The sequence below is a fragment of the Copadichromis virginalis genome, linkage group LG20 (assembly GCF_057382275.1).
Source record: "Copadichromis virginalis isolate Kocher_CV1m ecotype Utaka linkage group LG20, C_Virginalis_male_GT1.1, whole genome shotgun sequence".
In the NCBI taxonomy this organism is placed as follows: Eukaryota; Metazoa; Chordata; class Actinopteri; order Cichliformes; family Cichlidae; genus Copadichromis; species Copadichromis virginalis.
Window position 1 is genome coordinate 31,831,944 of NC_140637.1, and position 15,638 is coordinate 31,847,581.

Genomic DNA, 15,638 nt, shown 5'->3' on the forward strand with positions numbered 1-15,638 from the left:
AATGTCCCGACTTTTGAAAAGTGCAAAATGTGTTCAAAATATTAATATAAAAAAAAACATTTTCCAAAATGTCCCTGTTCTCATTTTACACACATGTTAACAAAATATCACTTTCTCTCTCTCTTTCAGAAAAAGCTTCTTTTTTTTTTTTTGCAAAAGTCTCTAATGTCCATGAATGTCCCCATAATCCAAAAATGTCCATATTTATTGTTGCAGTTGTCTTGAAATTTGGACTCCCAAACACAGAAATACATCATCTTACACACACACACACACACACACACACACACACACACACACACACACACACACACACACACACAGCCGACAAAGGCAGATAGCTTATCTAACAATCTGTCATCACTGAGTGGGGACAGAGACACTGTAACAGTGAGTTTGTGTGTGAGGTCAGTAATGGACAGCTGGTGACAGATCCAAACTTCCTGCGGCTGCTTGAAACACCCCCCCACACAGTGTACACACAAACACACCCACACCCACACACACAGAGTCTCTCAGTGGGGTGAAAGCTTTATTAACGGCCGTCACTACGGTAATTAATTGTCTTGTGAATGACAGGAAGACCATTAGCTCCACAGGAAGTGGACCAAAGCGCAGCGGTCGCCAGCAGCTACCGTGGAGACCGTGTGTGTGTGTGTGTGTGTGTGTGTGTGTTTGGGATAAAGGCCAAGTGTGACTGTGAGTCTCTCAGCAAACCCTCGACATTTAACCAAGCACATCAGCCATCGGCTGCACTAGAAATACCCAAACGAGCACAACGGCCCAGACACACCATCGCACTGACACATCAAACAAACTTTATTTATTAAGCAGATTTCATGTGGAAGACTTGATGTTTCCACAGATGTGATTATATGATCCATTCTGATGCTTAGATCAGTGATTTGTAGGTTTGGAATTAAACATTTCTAACCAGGAAACAGCAGGAAACTCTAATCAAAGATTCCTCTTCCAGGAACACCTGTCCCTCTGATACACAGGATCTGTACCAGCAGAAGCAGAAAGGCTGCAACTGTTTCCACCTTATGAGTGCTTGTGCTTTTCATCATGGTGAAATGTGGCCCTGGAGTCCACTGCTGTAGCACGAATTACAGCCGTGGCTATTCTGAATGCTCTGCCATATGTTTATATGTCTGTATGCAGATTTTCAATCATAAAACTTTAAAAGTGTGCAGCTGAGATTAAAATTAAGGCTCATGTTAAGGAAGCGTGTAGTCCAGCTTGTGAGTACTGAGTACTACTGAGTCCCAGATATACATGTAATGTTTTTGCAACCCGATATATGGGGTATTTATCGGGTGTATTACATTTGTTTTGGGGTTTTTTCCAGTGACGGTGTTTCTGTTATCAGTTTGTAAATTGGTCTCCAGTTTTTCTTATGATATTGCATTGACCAAATTCAGCTTGGATCCTTTTTACTGTCAGTGATTGATGAAAACTGTGAGGTGTAGAGTTTGACTGAAGTGGAGCGTGCTGCATAAGTCTGAGAGAAAGTTTGTTACTCTTACCTGGGCTTAGGTTACAATTCATCATAGTTACAGCTATACGATTTAAATGTTTCGAACATTTTACTTTCATGGGATTAAAAATTGCCAAACACGCCATTTTGGAAAGAAAATGCTGGCACAGCTTTTCAACATTTCTATGACATTGTACAGACTGTTCCAGAGGAGGAACATATTAACATATTAAACATAAAAAAGGTATGTCCCAATTCGAAGGCCGCTCCAAATGCGTCCTCCTTTTCCCCAGATTTGAAGGATGGGTCGGGTGTATCCTTCGTGGCCCAACCTATCCCAGAATTCATAGCGCAGCCCAGCCAATTCCAGTTTCCAACAATGGCGGCAGCTACTTAGTTTTAATATTACTCTTATTACTCTGTCTGGGTCACAAATAAACGTTTAACATATTTTCAGGCTAGAATGTAGCTGTGTAAACTTCAAATATCTGCTCGGTTTATCAAGACATCACATATTTGTAAAAGTCCCATTTCTGTCTCGGTCTTCGAAGGACCCGGCCCACGTAGACGGCGAAGGCCGGGTCCTCCGAAGCATGCGGCCTATGAGTTGGGACATAGCTAATGTTTCAGTTAAGGTCACTGTGAATGATCCCAAAGCTCAAGTTGCAGAATGTTTTGCGTACTCTTGAGTCTATATGATGCCACAAAAAGGGGACATCCCCAATGTCGTCATCACATCTCTAACTGTGAGCGCTGAACCTCCACCTGCTGTTCCAACCTCCTGTTTGTGAGGAGCAGCCAGTTTAGAGAAAGTTGGCTTAAAGGGGGAGGAGCCAAAATGGCTCGTTACAGAAAGAGGACGAACTGAGGAGCCAGTATAAGAGCCGTAATGATAATTATGAATATTAATCATGCAAAGCGTCTCTAGCTATAGCCTTAGCAGACTGTATTTTTCCTCTTCAGAGACTCATATGGATGCAGCGAAGGCTTCGAGGCAGAGCCGTCTTCTTGCATCTGTATTGCCTCAGCTGCAACAGCGCCAGCGTTGGGCCTGTCAGAGGCTGAGCTCATGAGCACCACGGTCCTTGATTAAACTAATGTCCACTTCACAGGACTCAGAGAATTTTGCTGCTTTCTATATTTCTCTGCACTGGAGATCAACAGGTGAGTCCCGTCTCACACATTCAAACCTCTTATCTTATTCTCCTTTTAGCATGTTTACACAGTGGGTGGGGTTTAGCTCAGGGTGAGGTTACACTTTGGGGGTAAAAGAAAACACAAAATCGCACAACTGAATCAATGGAACTAAATCCACACAGATGTCCTTCGTTCATTCCAGTGCACGTTTTTGTTCCCCGTCTATGCACCGACTGTGACAACTCCAGAAACCGGCTCCTTGTTTCCTGCACAGCTTCGCCTTATCTCTACTCGTTTAGTATTGCAGTTATCGCACAAATACTCTCTTATTCTGCACTGAGTCTACAAAGGCGGCTCTTTTATTGCACTGAAGTGTGATTTGTAAGCTTACATGCTATATAAACACTGAGCTTATCATTAGCAGAGTCTGGAAAACAGAAAGGATTGGCTTTTGTGGCCTAGTGTTTTCAGCTATTATCATCAACATATCAGCAGCTTTTAAATTATCTTAGCAAACTGTGTTTTCACTTATGTTCTGCAAACACACAGTGATCATTAGCAAAATGATTATTGGGTGTTTCAGTGGCTTTTAGAGCTTTTACTCTGAGAACAGCTGCCTGCTGCAGTTATAAAAACAGCCAGAGTCAAAACACTAACATTGTGGGGAGACAGAAAAACATGACCCGAGACTGAATCCAAGATCTGTGAAGTCCAAATCAGCTGCAGAACAAGCTGAGGATTCTCTGTGGGTTAATCGTTACTAGCGACACCTGAACACTGCCAAGACATACATCATTTAATTAAAACACTGACTTTAAGCACTTTAAGAGGAGACAGGTAGGAAAGCCCCTCTGATGAAAACGTGGACCACTAAATTCCACATGCAGAGATTAGCAGTTTTCACACGCGCACCTTAACATCTGTACACATTACTCAGTGGTGCTGCATTCAAGGTCCAAAGACAGCGCACTAAAATGTTCTTGTGGTTTAATAAAATGAATTTTAATGCAGAAAAGGTTCAAAATTTATCAGAATTAAAGGATGTTCACAGATTTTACTGGGCGTCACATCTGCTACCTCCTCCTTCTCTATTCAGTTAGCTCATGTAAACCCCACAGAGCGTTTCCAATAATGCAAATGAGCTGAAAGTGGACTACATCCGAAGGGCCAGCTCTGTTCTAGGATGCCCTCTGGACCCAGTGGAGGTGGTGAGTGACAGGAGAATGGCGGCTAAGCTGTCATCCCTGTTGGACAACGTCTCCCACCCCATGCAGCAGACTGTGACAGCACTGAGCAGCTCCTTCAGTGGGAGACTGCGGCACCCACGGTGTGGGACGGAGAGATTTCGCAGGTCTTTCCTCCCCACTGCTGTCAGACTCCACAACAAAGACTTTAACTGAACAAACACACACATCCATACATATGCAATAACACTAAGTGCAATAATCTTTTCTGGCATCGTTGTATTTTTACTCAGTTGTATATAGCATTCGTATTCTATTTTTATCTTATTGTATATTTTTATTCTATTTTATTCTACTGTATATAGTATTTTATTTTATTCTATTCTGTACAGCTGTGTACTGTATTTATTCTTATTGTATTCTAATTTTTGCGTCATAACTTTTGCACTGTCCACTTCCTGCTGTGACAAAACAAATTTCCCACGTGTGGGACTAATAAAGGTTATCTTATCTTATCTTATCTTATCCCCCACGAGTCAAGGGTGGAAATCTGAAGTCTGTTTGAATTTCTAATAAAATTAAACCCTGCATCATCCACAAGGATTCAACAAAATATGAAAGGAGAAAATAATCTATGTATTTGTTCCCAGGTTTTTGTGTTATTGTGGAGTTCTAGTTTACATTTAGATTTTATTGTTATTCCCCTTCTGGTTTTAGTGTCATCAGTGTTTCCCTGACTTCGCCTCTGTCCTGTCTTAATCCGGTCTTTAAGTCTGACGTCATTCGCCGTTTCCAGGTCCAAACTGCGCTTCAGGTCCCAAAGTCAAACTAACACTGCAGCATCACTGAGAGTCACAAACTATCTAAATTCTGCATCCATCCATCCATCTTCATCCGCTTTATCCGGGACCGGGTCGCGGGGGCAGCAGCCTAAGCAAAGAGGCCCAGACCTCCCTCTCCCCAGCCACCTCCTCCAGCTTATCCGGGGGAATACCAAGGCGTTCCCAGGCCAGCCGAGAGATATAATCTCTCCAGCGTGTCCTGGGTCTGCCCCGGGGCCTCCTCCCGGTGGGACATGCCTGGAACACCTCACCCAGGAGGCGCCCAGGGAGCATCCTTGTCAGATGCCCGAACCACCTCAACCGGCTCCTTTCGATGTGGAGCAGCAGCTGCTCTACTCTGAGCCCCTCCCGGATGGCCGAACTTCTCACCCTATCTCTAAGGGAGAGGCCAGCCACCCTTCGGAGGAAGCTCATTTCTGCCGCTTGTATCCGCGATCTCGTTCTTTCGGTCACTACCCACAGCTCGTGGCCATAGGTGAGGGTAGGGACGTAGATCGACCGGTAAATTGAGAACTTCGCTTTTACACTCAGCTCCCTCTTCACCACGACGGACCGGTGCAGCGTCCGCATTACTGCAGCTGCAGCCCCAATCCGTCTGTCGATCTCCGGCTCCCTTCTCCCATCACTCGCGAACAAGACCCCGAGATACTTGAACTCCTCCACTTGGGGCAGGAATCTAAATCCTATCTAAATTCTTTCATCATTAATAAAATGATCAGTGTTGCTGCTTTACCAGGTGTAACAATCAAGTAGCTTGCTAACCTAAATATGATATAGCATGTTCTGACTTAAAAATTCAAACGCACAGCTTTGCTATCACTTCCAACATAACTAAAGACAGAAAACTAAACATTAAAGCATTAAAACATGTTAAAAACACAACAGCTTTAACCTCCTAAGACCTGAACTCTTCCACGGCATGCATTTTTAATTTCTCTTTGATATTTGGGCTGATTGGGACCTGATTAATGTAAAAACAAAGAATTACCAGATTATTTATTTTTTTACCAAATTTTTGTTTCTAAGAAAAATGAGAGCCATAAATGAGGACATTCTTTTAAAATTTCGATAAAACAGTAGCAATATAATGTCCTCGTAAGTGGATATCAGGCCCTTTTAGAGCAAAATTGAGTATTTTGGTCTAAATAACCCAAAATGTGATGTCCACATATGTGGACGCCAGGTCCTAGGAGGTTAATAAACGCAGAGTCGTTTGCATCTGGAAGCAGAGTTCATACGTCATCACTTAACAACAGGATAATTTAATCATTTCTCGTCACCTTCTGTCTTTGTTCTCTGATCCTACAAATATTTATTTTATCTTCTCGTGTCTGAATTTCCTCATTTCTGATCGTCTGCCCCACCTTAGTCATCTCCACCTGTGTCTCATTGTGTTACAAGTTCTCTGGTTAACAGTATTGTTCTTCTCCTTTCATCACTCTTCTCTTCACCATCCACAGAACAATCCATTACAGTTCTATAATTCATATTTTAGTAATTAGCCAGAAAACGTTTTGCCCCGGAGAAACATGCATATATTTATTAGCAAAAAGGTGTTTTTCACTTAAAGCTGATAACTAAGCTGCTGTAACATTTACATGAGAAGCTGTTCCTCATTTAATAAGAGGAATAAAGTAAAATCAGGAAGAAACAGCAACAGAATGCAAAAACAATTTACTTACAGTCTGAAATATGAAATTGTTAATTAAAAGTCGTGTTGTCAGGTGAGTTCTGTGAAAAACAGATAAGTAGTTGTGTGGTTCAGCTGTGCACTTTCTTTATTCTCCTCTTTCTGCTGACAATCCTAAATTCTCAGCTGCGGATGAAGAACATCAGAGCTGCTTCTCTTCGTCCTTTTCCCTCCCTCGCTCCGTCTTCCTCTCACACAGATGAAAAAGAGACCTTTACTCTGCGAGACACTTTAACCTGCTTGAATAAAGGTTAAATAAAGAATAATGAAATTTCAGCCTCCTCCTTCTCCTTTTTCCTCTATTGCTCTTTTCTCCTCACGACTCCCTCATTTCCCCCCTCCCTCTCTCTCTTAGTTTGCCTAATTGCCTGGTAATTAACATTAATTGCCAGGATTGGACGTTTTCATGTCAATTAAGTGGCTATTCATCTTCTATTAACCAATTAGCCAATCAGAGGTTGTTTCTGTCACCCGGTAATGACACCGAGCACCAATCACGTCAACGAGACGCCCAAACAACTCGATCCCGGCTCGCTATCCTCTCCACTAACGAGATAACAAGCAGACTGAGAGCAGCTCGGCTCGTTAGCGACACGAGTGATCTGTTACTCAGTGGCAGGTGGAAACTGACTGCTGGATCCACATTACACAGCAAACTAACTGCTCTGTCTGCTGAAACACTCCACTCTTTACTTCCCTCTTTGTTTATTTAGCGCTTACTTGTGTGCAGCTTGAAACAATCATACCTTTTGATGTGACGGGTTTTTAACGGCGACATATTCTGCTCTCTTCCAGCTCCAGATTTTTATTCTGGGACACTGAAGTAGCTTTGTTCAAAAACAATCTTTCTTTTCTTCTTCTGGCTCTTTGCACAGCCTTAAACAGGCCATCCATCCATCGCCTCTTATCTAGGCCTGCGTCTTGGTGGCAGCAGTCTAAGCAGAAACAGTCACATATCCCCTTTTCTGGCCACCTTCACCAGCTCTTCCGAGGATACTCCGAGCTGTTCCCGAGCCAGCTGAGAACAATAATCACTCCAGCATGTTCTGGGTCTGCCCTCCTCCCAGTTTGACATGCACTAAGCACCTTACCTACGAGATGTGGCATCACATGCCAGAAACACCTTTGCCAGAGGATAAAGGACTTGCCCAGTGTCCCACAACTACTCCTGTATCCAATCGTCAGTTTGATCTCTTTCTTAAAAAAAGGACCACCACAGTCTGCTAATCCAACGGCATTGTCTCTGACTTTTAAGGAGGTCACTGTCATTACTGAAGCCATGACAGAGTGTGTGCCCTTCTCCTATGTGCTTATTTTCTTACTACTGCCTACTACTGATTAGACAACTTCTGGTCCCAGTACTTGCTCAGCGCTGCCTTTTCTTACTCTGTCTCACAGAAAAATCCCACCTTCTACCACTGGCAGCACTAATCTCAGAAAACACACATTCATTTCCTCATCTTTAGCTGTTAACATCTGGTCATCTCATAAAAATAAACCAGTGGTCCTTCACATCTTCTGTGTCCAAACTATTATCAACGATGAGATCTCCCTGAAGCAGTGTTTCCTAACCTTTTGGAGCTACGGCACATTAGAAAAATCACACGGCACACCACCAAACAAAAATCCCACAAAAAGCATATTGATAATCAGATGTAGCAGAATTGGCTCACTTTGTCCACAGTTTACCATGTTTGCTTTCTTCTGACCAGTACTCATGCCAGGGCTTTCATCTGGGTCGGGATTTTCTCCAGGACCAGGTCAGACTGACTATTTTTTCTTTTCAAATATTTATCTATTGCCATTATGCGCTGTGTTGTCAGATGACTATGTAATTTGTTCGTTTTCTGATTTACTGGAGGTTAGCAACCAATTTAACTGGAGCAGGAAGTTGTACTGCCCTCTAGTGGAAGAGAATGTAACTCTGCAAGTTACTCACGCAGTCGCTCAGACCAGCGGTTGATGATAAAAAACGATAAAAACCATAAATTTCGCACCCGAGCGTCAACTCTTGCGGCCTGGTACCAAACGACTTCGGTCCGTGGCCCGGGGGTGGGGACCGCTGCTTAGATTACCAATCAGGTGAAAGCAGATAATCTTCCACGGCACACCTGAACAGCGTGCCGTGGCACAGTGGTTGGGAAACCTAAAGCATATCCCTGCTTTATGTTGCTTCTGCACACGTATAATGTGTAAAATAAACTTCCTGTTATATTTAACAAGACCTTAAACTATGGAGTTGTTGATGTTACGACTAAGTTGTGTTTCTTTGAAGCAGGTGTCTGACTCATGCAGATGACACTGTGACTGTAGAGAAAATCCAAATATGTTGTTGGTTTTTGTTTTTAAATCAAAAACATTCTTCGTTTAATTTCACGCGTTGACTAATTGGGTCAAATCCCTTTAACTGATATCTGCAGCAGTTTTTGTTTTCTGAGATACTTTTTCTTTGAACTGTTTTGTCCAGTTTCTGCAAGTTCATTATTTTGTGAACACGTCTTGTGTTTCTTCTGGCTCAATAAAAATGTGTTCTTAAAAAAAGCTGAGAAAACAAGACGATAGAGAAAGCATGCAGTATGAACGTTGTGCTGCTTCCTGGTTTTGTTGACTTTTCCACATGCCTCACATGCTTGAAAAACTTCAGCACTTAGATCAGAAAATGGAGAAACATCCGAGTTTAAACAACATTCGGGCTTAGCTCGTCTGACTGAAAACACCTCTCAGGAGCCGACTCTTAAATCCCATCAGTCACAGAGTCCTTGAATGCATCAGCAAGGACAGACTTAAACATGGTGTGTGTGTGTGTATGTGTGTGTGTGCGCTTCCACCCTTCACTGTTGACCTGAAGCTTTACTGTTGTTTACTGAACCATGTAATGACAGAGGGAGCAGCTCTGACCTCCATCACTGCTCCATCCTGTAGAAGAAACTGTCTGATTTAGACACACTGTCAGCTAACAGGTCTCTATAAATACCCAGTACACCGAACTATAAATTAATGAAGAAATGGCTGAAGACTAATAGATACTAGAGGAATATATCTATTAACATTTGAAGATGACTAGGTGTGAGAAAACCTCTTTTTTGGTTCACTGAAAGAACAGATGGGAAATCCAGAGGTGTTGTGTTATTTGTTTAAGCAATGAAGCTCAACAAAAATGCACCAGCTCGTGTGAGTTTGAGCTATAACTCATTTTGAAGGTTATGGAGTCATCCGTCCTACAGCGGCAGGTTTACAAGCGTCAGTCAACTATAACCGACCAAATGATCTAATATTAGACCGACTTCATGAATCGATCATCTGTCCTTCAAGCCTGTCTGACCAGCTTCATCAGCCGCTACATGCCCCTCCCATCCCGCTACTCTCCATCAGTGCATGTTTCTCTGATTCTCCTTTCTTCGTAGCTCAAAAGATTAAAACAACTCAAGTCTAATTAACTGTTACTGTTTCAGCTGATCAAAAAAGGCCTTTCATCTTTAGCCTACTTAACCAATAAGTAGCTTACTTTAGTTTTTTTTAAATTATTTTAATGTGCAGACTAAACGAGGAAAAGGACTAACAGCACCTTTTAAACTCTTGGCAAGTTTGCGAGATCAAATTGTTATCAAGATTTTCTTGCCTGACACAAAATATAAAGGTGGATTGTGTTTTTCCTGCTATTTAGTGATAATTTGTTCAGCTAAATGGACACACTTTTTTTTAAAGAAAGGGCACCCAGTCTAATTAACCAATTTTCTATGAAAAAATGAGGCAGATCCTCGTTCCAGTGAACTCTGGCAGCACTGCACCTCTGGCAAAATCCGTCAGAGAGCCAAGAATTAGAGCCGTCACAGACGACGAGCTCTGAAAGACAGAGTGGGAAAGTGTCAGAGAAAATGAGTGAGAGAGAAGAGTCTGACAGCAGCGAGCGAGAGTCCGCGACTCAGACAAGAAACACTATTGTGGGTTTCATGTGTTTCGTGTTTCACGTCTAGCAGAGAGAAGACTTCAGTGAGGATAACGTTCTTCCTCTAAAAGAAAAAAAGACACCTGCCGTGAGGGTGGCCAGCATGAAACAACGACTTCCACTGGGATGGTTTTATTTTTACTGTTAATTAAGGTCACAAAATGGTCACAATTAATCATTGCTGTTGTGCTATTAACCTCCTCACATCCACCCGGTCACCGGTGCCCACCTGAGAGCTAGGCAAGTGGAAATATCTCACTAATTACCTTTATTTAGGTCCAGTGTCTTCAAATGCAATGATGGAGCCAGAGGCTAACGAGAAAACAGGAACCCGAGATTTGAGGTCCAGTTGAAGAAGAACAGATCCTGTTATGAAGGATGTGTTTTTTTTGGTTATCTTGGTTGTGATACATTTGTTTGCAGTTTGGCCTTCGGCTCACCATGGGCGGCAGGTTCAAATCCTGCTTTTTTCCCCATCTCTTGATCAATGAAACGTATATTAACTTTGACAAGTGGTTCTTGTGGTTCCTTGGGACTTGGGGGAGATGGACGTCTTCCATGTTGTGTCTTGGCCTCGTGAATTAAAGGCAAATGGGTCAATCAAAAAAACAAAAACCAACACATGGCCTGAAACTCTACACAGTGAGAGTTAGGCACAGAAATTGAGTGGTTAGAGTTCGAGTTAACCATTAGGATCACCATAAGATAAAGGGAACGTCCATTTGAAGCAGCAGAGGTTATGCTTATAGAGGACTTATAGCTCTGCAATAGTCCACACTGTAAGTATGTCGTAACTGGAAACCCATCTGAAACCTTACACCGCACATTATTCCATACTCTAAACCTCAAGTGCACCTACTACTGTATATATATTGTACTGACCCAGCCCACTTCTATGTGCACTTCTAATCGAACAGTAAAGTCATCCTGAAGAGCAAAAACTGCCACTGCCAACATGTTTTTGAAAAATCTCAGAACAGTCCTGCACTGGAGTAACTGGTGGCAATCGTGTCGGCTACTAGCATAAACATGAAGTCTTACATAAGGTTAACACAAAAGTATAAATAAAGTTTTAGAGGTTTGGGATGGAAAATTCTAGAAATTTGCCTATTACTCAAACTCCAGGCCTCGAGGGCCGGTGTCCTGCAGGTTTTAGATCTCACCCTGGGTCAACACAGCTGAATCAAATGATTAGTTCATCACCAGCTTCTGGAGAACTTCAAGACATGTTGAGGAGGTCATTCAGCCATTTAAATCAGCTGTGTTGGATCAAGGACACATCTAAAACCTGCAGGACACCGGCCCTCGAGGCCTGGAGTCCGACGCCTGTATGATGTGTTCAATTATGAACAGGTTGGAAAAGAGGTCTCGTCTTACACATCGATAAGCATCTTTGATGACTTTTGAGACAACGGCCTCACTTCCTCCTACAGAGAAGCCATACTGACAGCAGAACTGAAGTTTGAGTTTGTTGTGACTTGCTCATAGTTATATGTTGTTTTGTGTCTTCTTACAGTTGTTTTATGTCTCTTTGTATTCATGCCAGATTGTTTGTAGGGCTTTCGCGCTTCATTGTATTTAATTTGTGTCTCTTTATGACGGCTTTCCATCTGTTCATAGCCATTCAGAAGCAGGTTTTTATTTATTTGCTGTTGCTTGTCTTTGTACATTGTTGTAGATTATTTATGTTCATTTTATTTAATTTTCAACATGTAAACGACTCAGGCCAACCATCCAATCTCCTTGTGATTGTTCAGATCTGGGCACAGTAGGCTTGTGTCATTGATCCTTGTCTTGGTATTTAGCACACAAAAAGGTCTTTAGAAACCTGGACCTTTTCTGTTCTAATAATCACAGTAATATTACGTCTACTTATCATCCTCTCTGCCTTATGTTAGTGTCGAAACATGCCAGGCAGCTATGTGAAGCATTGTGGGGACCCAAAGATGTTCCTTCACCTTCCTTCGGGGGACATAAAGTCCCATATGGTGAATCACATTTTTGTGTGAGCGCTTGGTTATAAGTCCAGTTAAGTGATGAAAACAGGTCTGTGTGTGTGTTACCTCCATGTTGCTGACTCGTCCCTCCTGGAAGGAGCAGTCCTGCAGGTTGTTGGTGCAGATGTGACGATATTTACACCAATGACACGGAAACTCACTGCTGACACAGGAAGTGCACCTGAGAGAGGAAAGAGAGAAAAGTTCTGAGTGGTCGAGCACAACCAGCAAGAATTTATGAGTTCATTACCGAAGAGACACATGAGATAATTAGGTTAGAGGTGTTTAAGGCTTACGAGTTGAGCACAGAGCAGTTGTAGTAGATGAGGTTTGTGGTGATGAACTGGTGTCCAGTCTCTGTGGAGCGAAGGCTGAGCTGCACCACTCGTTTCGCTCCTGAAATTAACAGCATAATAACATCCTTCTTAATACTTAGTTCATAGTGATCAATATAATGGCGCGTTACACTGAAGCTGACATGATTACAAAACATTAGAATCGCACATTAAATGTGATAACCGAGAAAAACGAGAAGGCAAAAGAAACAAGTTCAGAATAAGCGGGTGTGTGTATACTTGTTTTTCTGCTGTTTGGGGACTTGCATTAGCACAATCTCAGAATCAAAAGGCAAACTACTGAATTTTAGGGTTAGGCTGATGTTAGATTAAGGTAAGGTTAAGAGAAAAGTAGGGTTAGGTTAAAGTGAGGGTCAAGTTAAAGGTCAAATTTCCAGAACACGACAGGACAGTAAGGAAAGGTGATGTCCTCTGAATTCACTGAAGCATGAATTTGTGTGTGTTTCTTACCAAAGGAGTGTGTCTGTGCTGGAAGGTCCCTCAGTGATGGTGACATACACATCACCTGACCTTTGGCCCGCACCTCTCCGGGGGCATTACTCAGGTCCTCAAACACACAGGTAACCCCACCAGACAGCGCAGGGACGTTCTGCACCTGAATGGTTAACTGGACACCAACAGACACTCGATCACTAAAAGTAAAGTTCTTATTTACACTTCAGAAAGGTTTCTATTCACAGCTGTTGCATGAACAGGAGTTCAAACAGCTGGACTAAAGAATAAATCCACTGACTTTCAGGGAAAATCAGCAGATTGTAATGGGAATTCTGACAGAGAGTATTTTATGTAATTAAGAAAATAATGGTTCATACCTGCATTGCCGGGGAGGTGACTGACATGCTGCTCGGGGAAACAGAGATGTTGACGCACTGGTCCAGTTGTGTATTAAAGTGCTGAGGCTCCTCCCACTTGTCACATGCTTCCTGTCTGGAACACCTGCAGGAGAGTGAAAAGTAACCAAGGGATTAACATTGACGGAAGAAGCCACTTGGACGAGTGATGAAACGCAAATCAGCTTTTTGAGGTTAACATCTACTAAACATGTACATTATTTAGTGCTGTTGACTGACACAAGCGTATCTCTGAACCTCAGACTGGACCTTACAGCGGTTCGCTTTTTTGCAGCTTTCCATCAGCAATCATCTTCAGATCTTAATTCTTTAAATATACTTTCTTCTCATTCGCCCTTTCAGATCAAGTCCAGTTTGCAAATGTGTGTTTCTGAGGATCATGTAAATCATTTTGATTGTGCTAACTTATTGTCTGTCAGTTACTTTATAAAATTCACATTAGTAGCTCATAACTTCCTTTATTAAATTATCCATCCATCCATTTTCTTCCGCTTTATCTGGGGTCGGGTCGTCGCGGGGGCAGCAGCCGAAGCAGAGAAGCCCAGACCTCCCTCTCCCCAGCGACCTCCTCCAGCTTATCCGGGGGAACCCTAAGGCGTTCCCAGGCCAGCTGAGAGATATAATCTCTCCAGCGTGTCCTGGGTCTGCCCCGGGGCCTCCTCCCGGAGGGACATGACCAGAAAACAGCGCCCAGGAAGCATCCTTGTCAGATGCCCGAACCACCTCAGCTGGCTCCTTTCGATGTGGAGCAGCAGCGGCTCTACTCTGAGCCCCTCCCAGATGGCTGAACTTCTCACCCTATCTCTAAGGGAGAGGCCAGCCACCCTTCGGAGGAAACCCATTTCCGCCGCTTGTATCCGCGATCTCGTTCTTTCGGTCACTACCCACAGCTCGTGACCATAGTTGAAGGTAGGGACGTAGATCAACCGGTAAATTGAGAGCTTCGCTTTTACACTCAGCTCTCTCTTCACCACAACAGACAGCGTCCGCATCACTGCAGCAGCTGCACCAATCCGTCTGTCGATCTCCGGCTCCCTTCTCCCATCACTCGCGAACAAGACCCCGAGATACTTAAACTCCTCCACTTGGGGCAGGAACTCATCCCCGACCCGGAGTGGGCACTCCACCCTTTTCCGGCTGAGAACCATGGCCACAGATTTGGAGGTGCTGATTCTCATTCCCGCTGCTTCACACTCGGCTGCCAACCATTCCAAGGCAAGCTGGAGGCCCTCACCTGATGAAGGCAACAGGACCACAGAACCACAACAGAACGAGTCCGACTTATTGCCGGCTATGCGGACCAAGCTCTTGGAACCGTTGTATAAGGACCGAATGGCCCGTAGCAATGGGCCAAACACCCCGTACTCCCAGAGCACTCCCCACAGGACCCCTGAGGGACACGGTCGAATGCCTTCTCCAAGTCCACAAAACACATGTAGACTGGTTGGGCAAACTCCCATGCGCCCTCGAGTACCCTGGAGAGGATAAAGAGCTGGTCCAGTGTTCCACGACCAGGATGAAAACCGCATTGTTCCTCCTGTATCAGAGGTTCGACTAGCGGACGAACTCTCTTCTCCGGCACCCTGGCATAGACTTTCCCAGGGAGGCTGAGGAGTGTGATCCCCCTGTAGTTGGAACACACCCTCCGGCCCCTTTCTTAAAGATGGGGACCACCACCCCGGTCTGCCAGTCCAGGGGTACTTTATTAAATTGACTACTTAAATTAAATTAAATTAAATTAAATACTTTATTAAATTAATTAATCTTTAATCTTTTAGCACTTTAACATCTTTTGTGTGTAAATGTGATGTAATTTATAAATAAAACTTCATGATTCTAAAAACATTTTACTTTGTCTTTAAACGCACAATTTTAAAACTTATTTAAATTTCATGCAATGATTATTTACTTTAACTCTTCTAATTTTTTTATATCACATTTTTAGATATAAACTTTTTTTTATATCCAACTTCTTTATGACATTTATTTTTATTTTTATTTCTCTTTGTTGTTAATTTATTATTATTACATTTAGTTCACTCTCTATATTTTTAAAAGGGTTGTGACTATTAACCTAAAATCAGGTGACAGAGGAATACACTGGTGGACAACAGGATCTGTCAAACTAAAAAACATCTTTTCTATTTGTTGAATT

General features: G+C 42.9%; 1 protein-coding gene across 1 annotated transcript in view; it reads right to left on the reverse strand.

The window, feature by feature from the left end:
* plxna3 (plexin A3) overlaps nucleotides 1–15,638 on the reverse strand; it is a 137,977-nt gene that overhangs the window by 32,594 nt on the left and 89,745 nt on the right. Inside the window, exons 9-12 of the mRNA XM_085442818.1 lie at nucleotides 13,445–13,568; nucleotides 13,083–13,239; nucleotides 12,573–12,672; nucleotides 12,343–12,457 (exon numbers count right to left, since the gene is read on the reverse strand). Of these exons, the coding sequence (XP_085298944.1) occupies nucleotides 12,343–12,457; nucleotides 12,573–12,672; nucleotides 13,083–13,239; nucleotides 13,445–13,568 (496 nt within the window). The remainder of the gene's footprint in view (nucleotides 1–12,342; nucleotides 12,458–12,572; nucleotides 12,673–13,082; nucleotides 13,240–13,444; nucleotides 13,569–15,638) is intronic.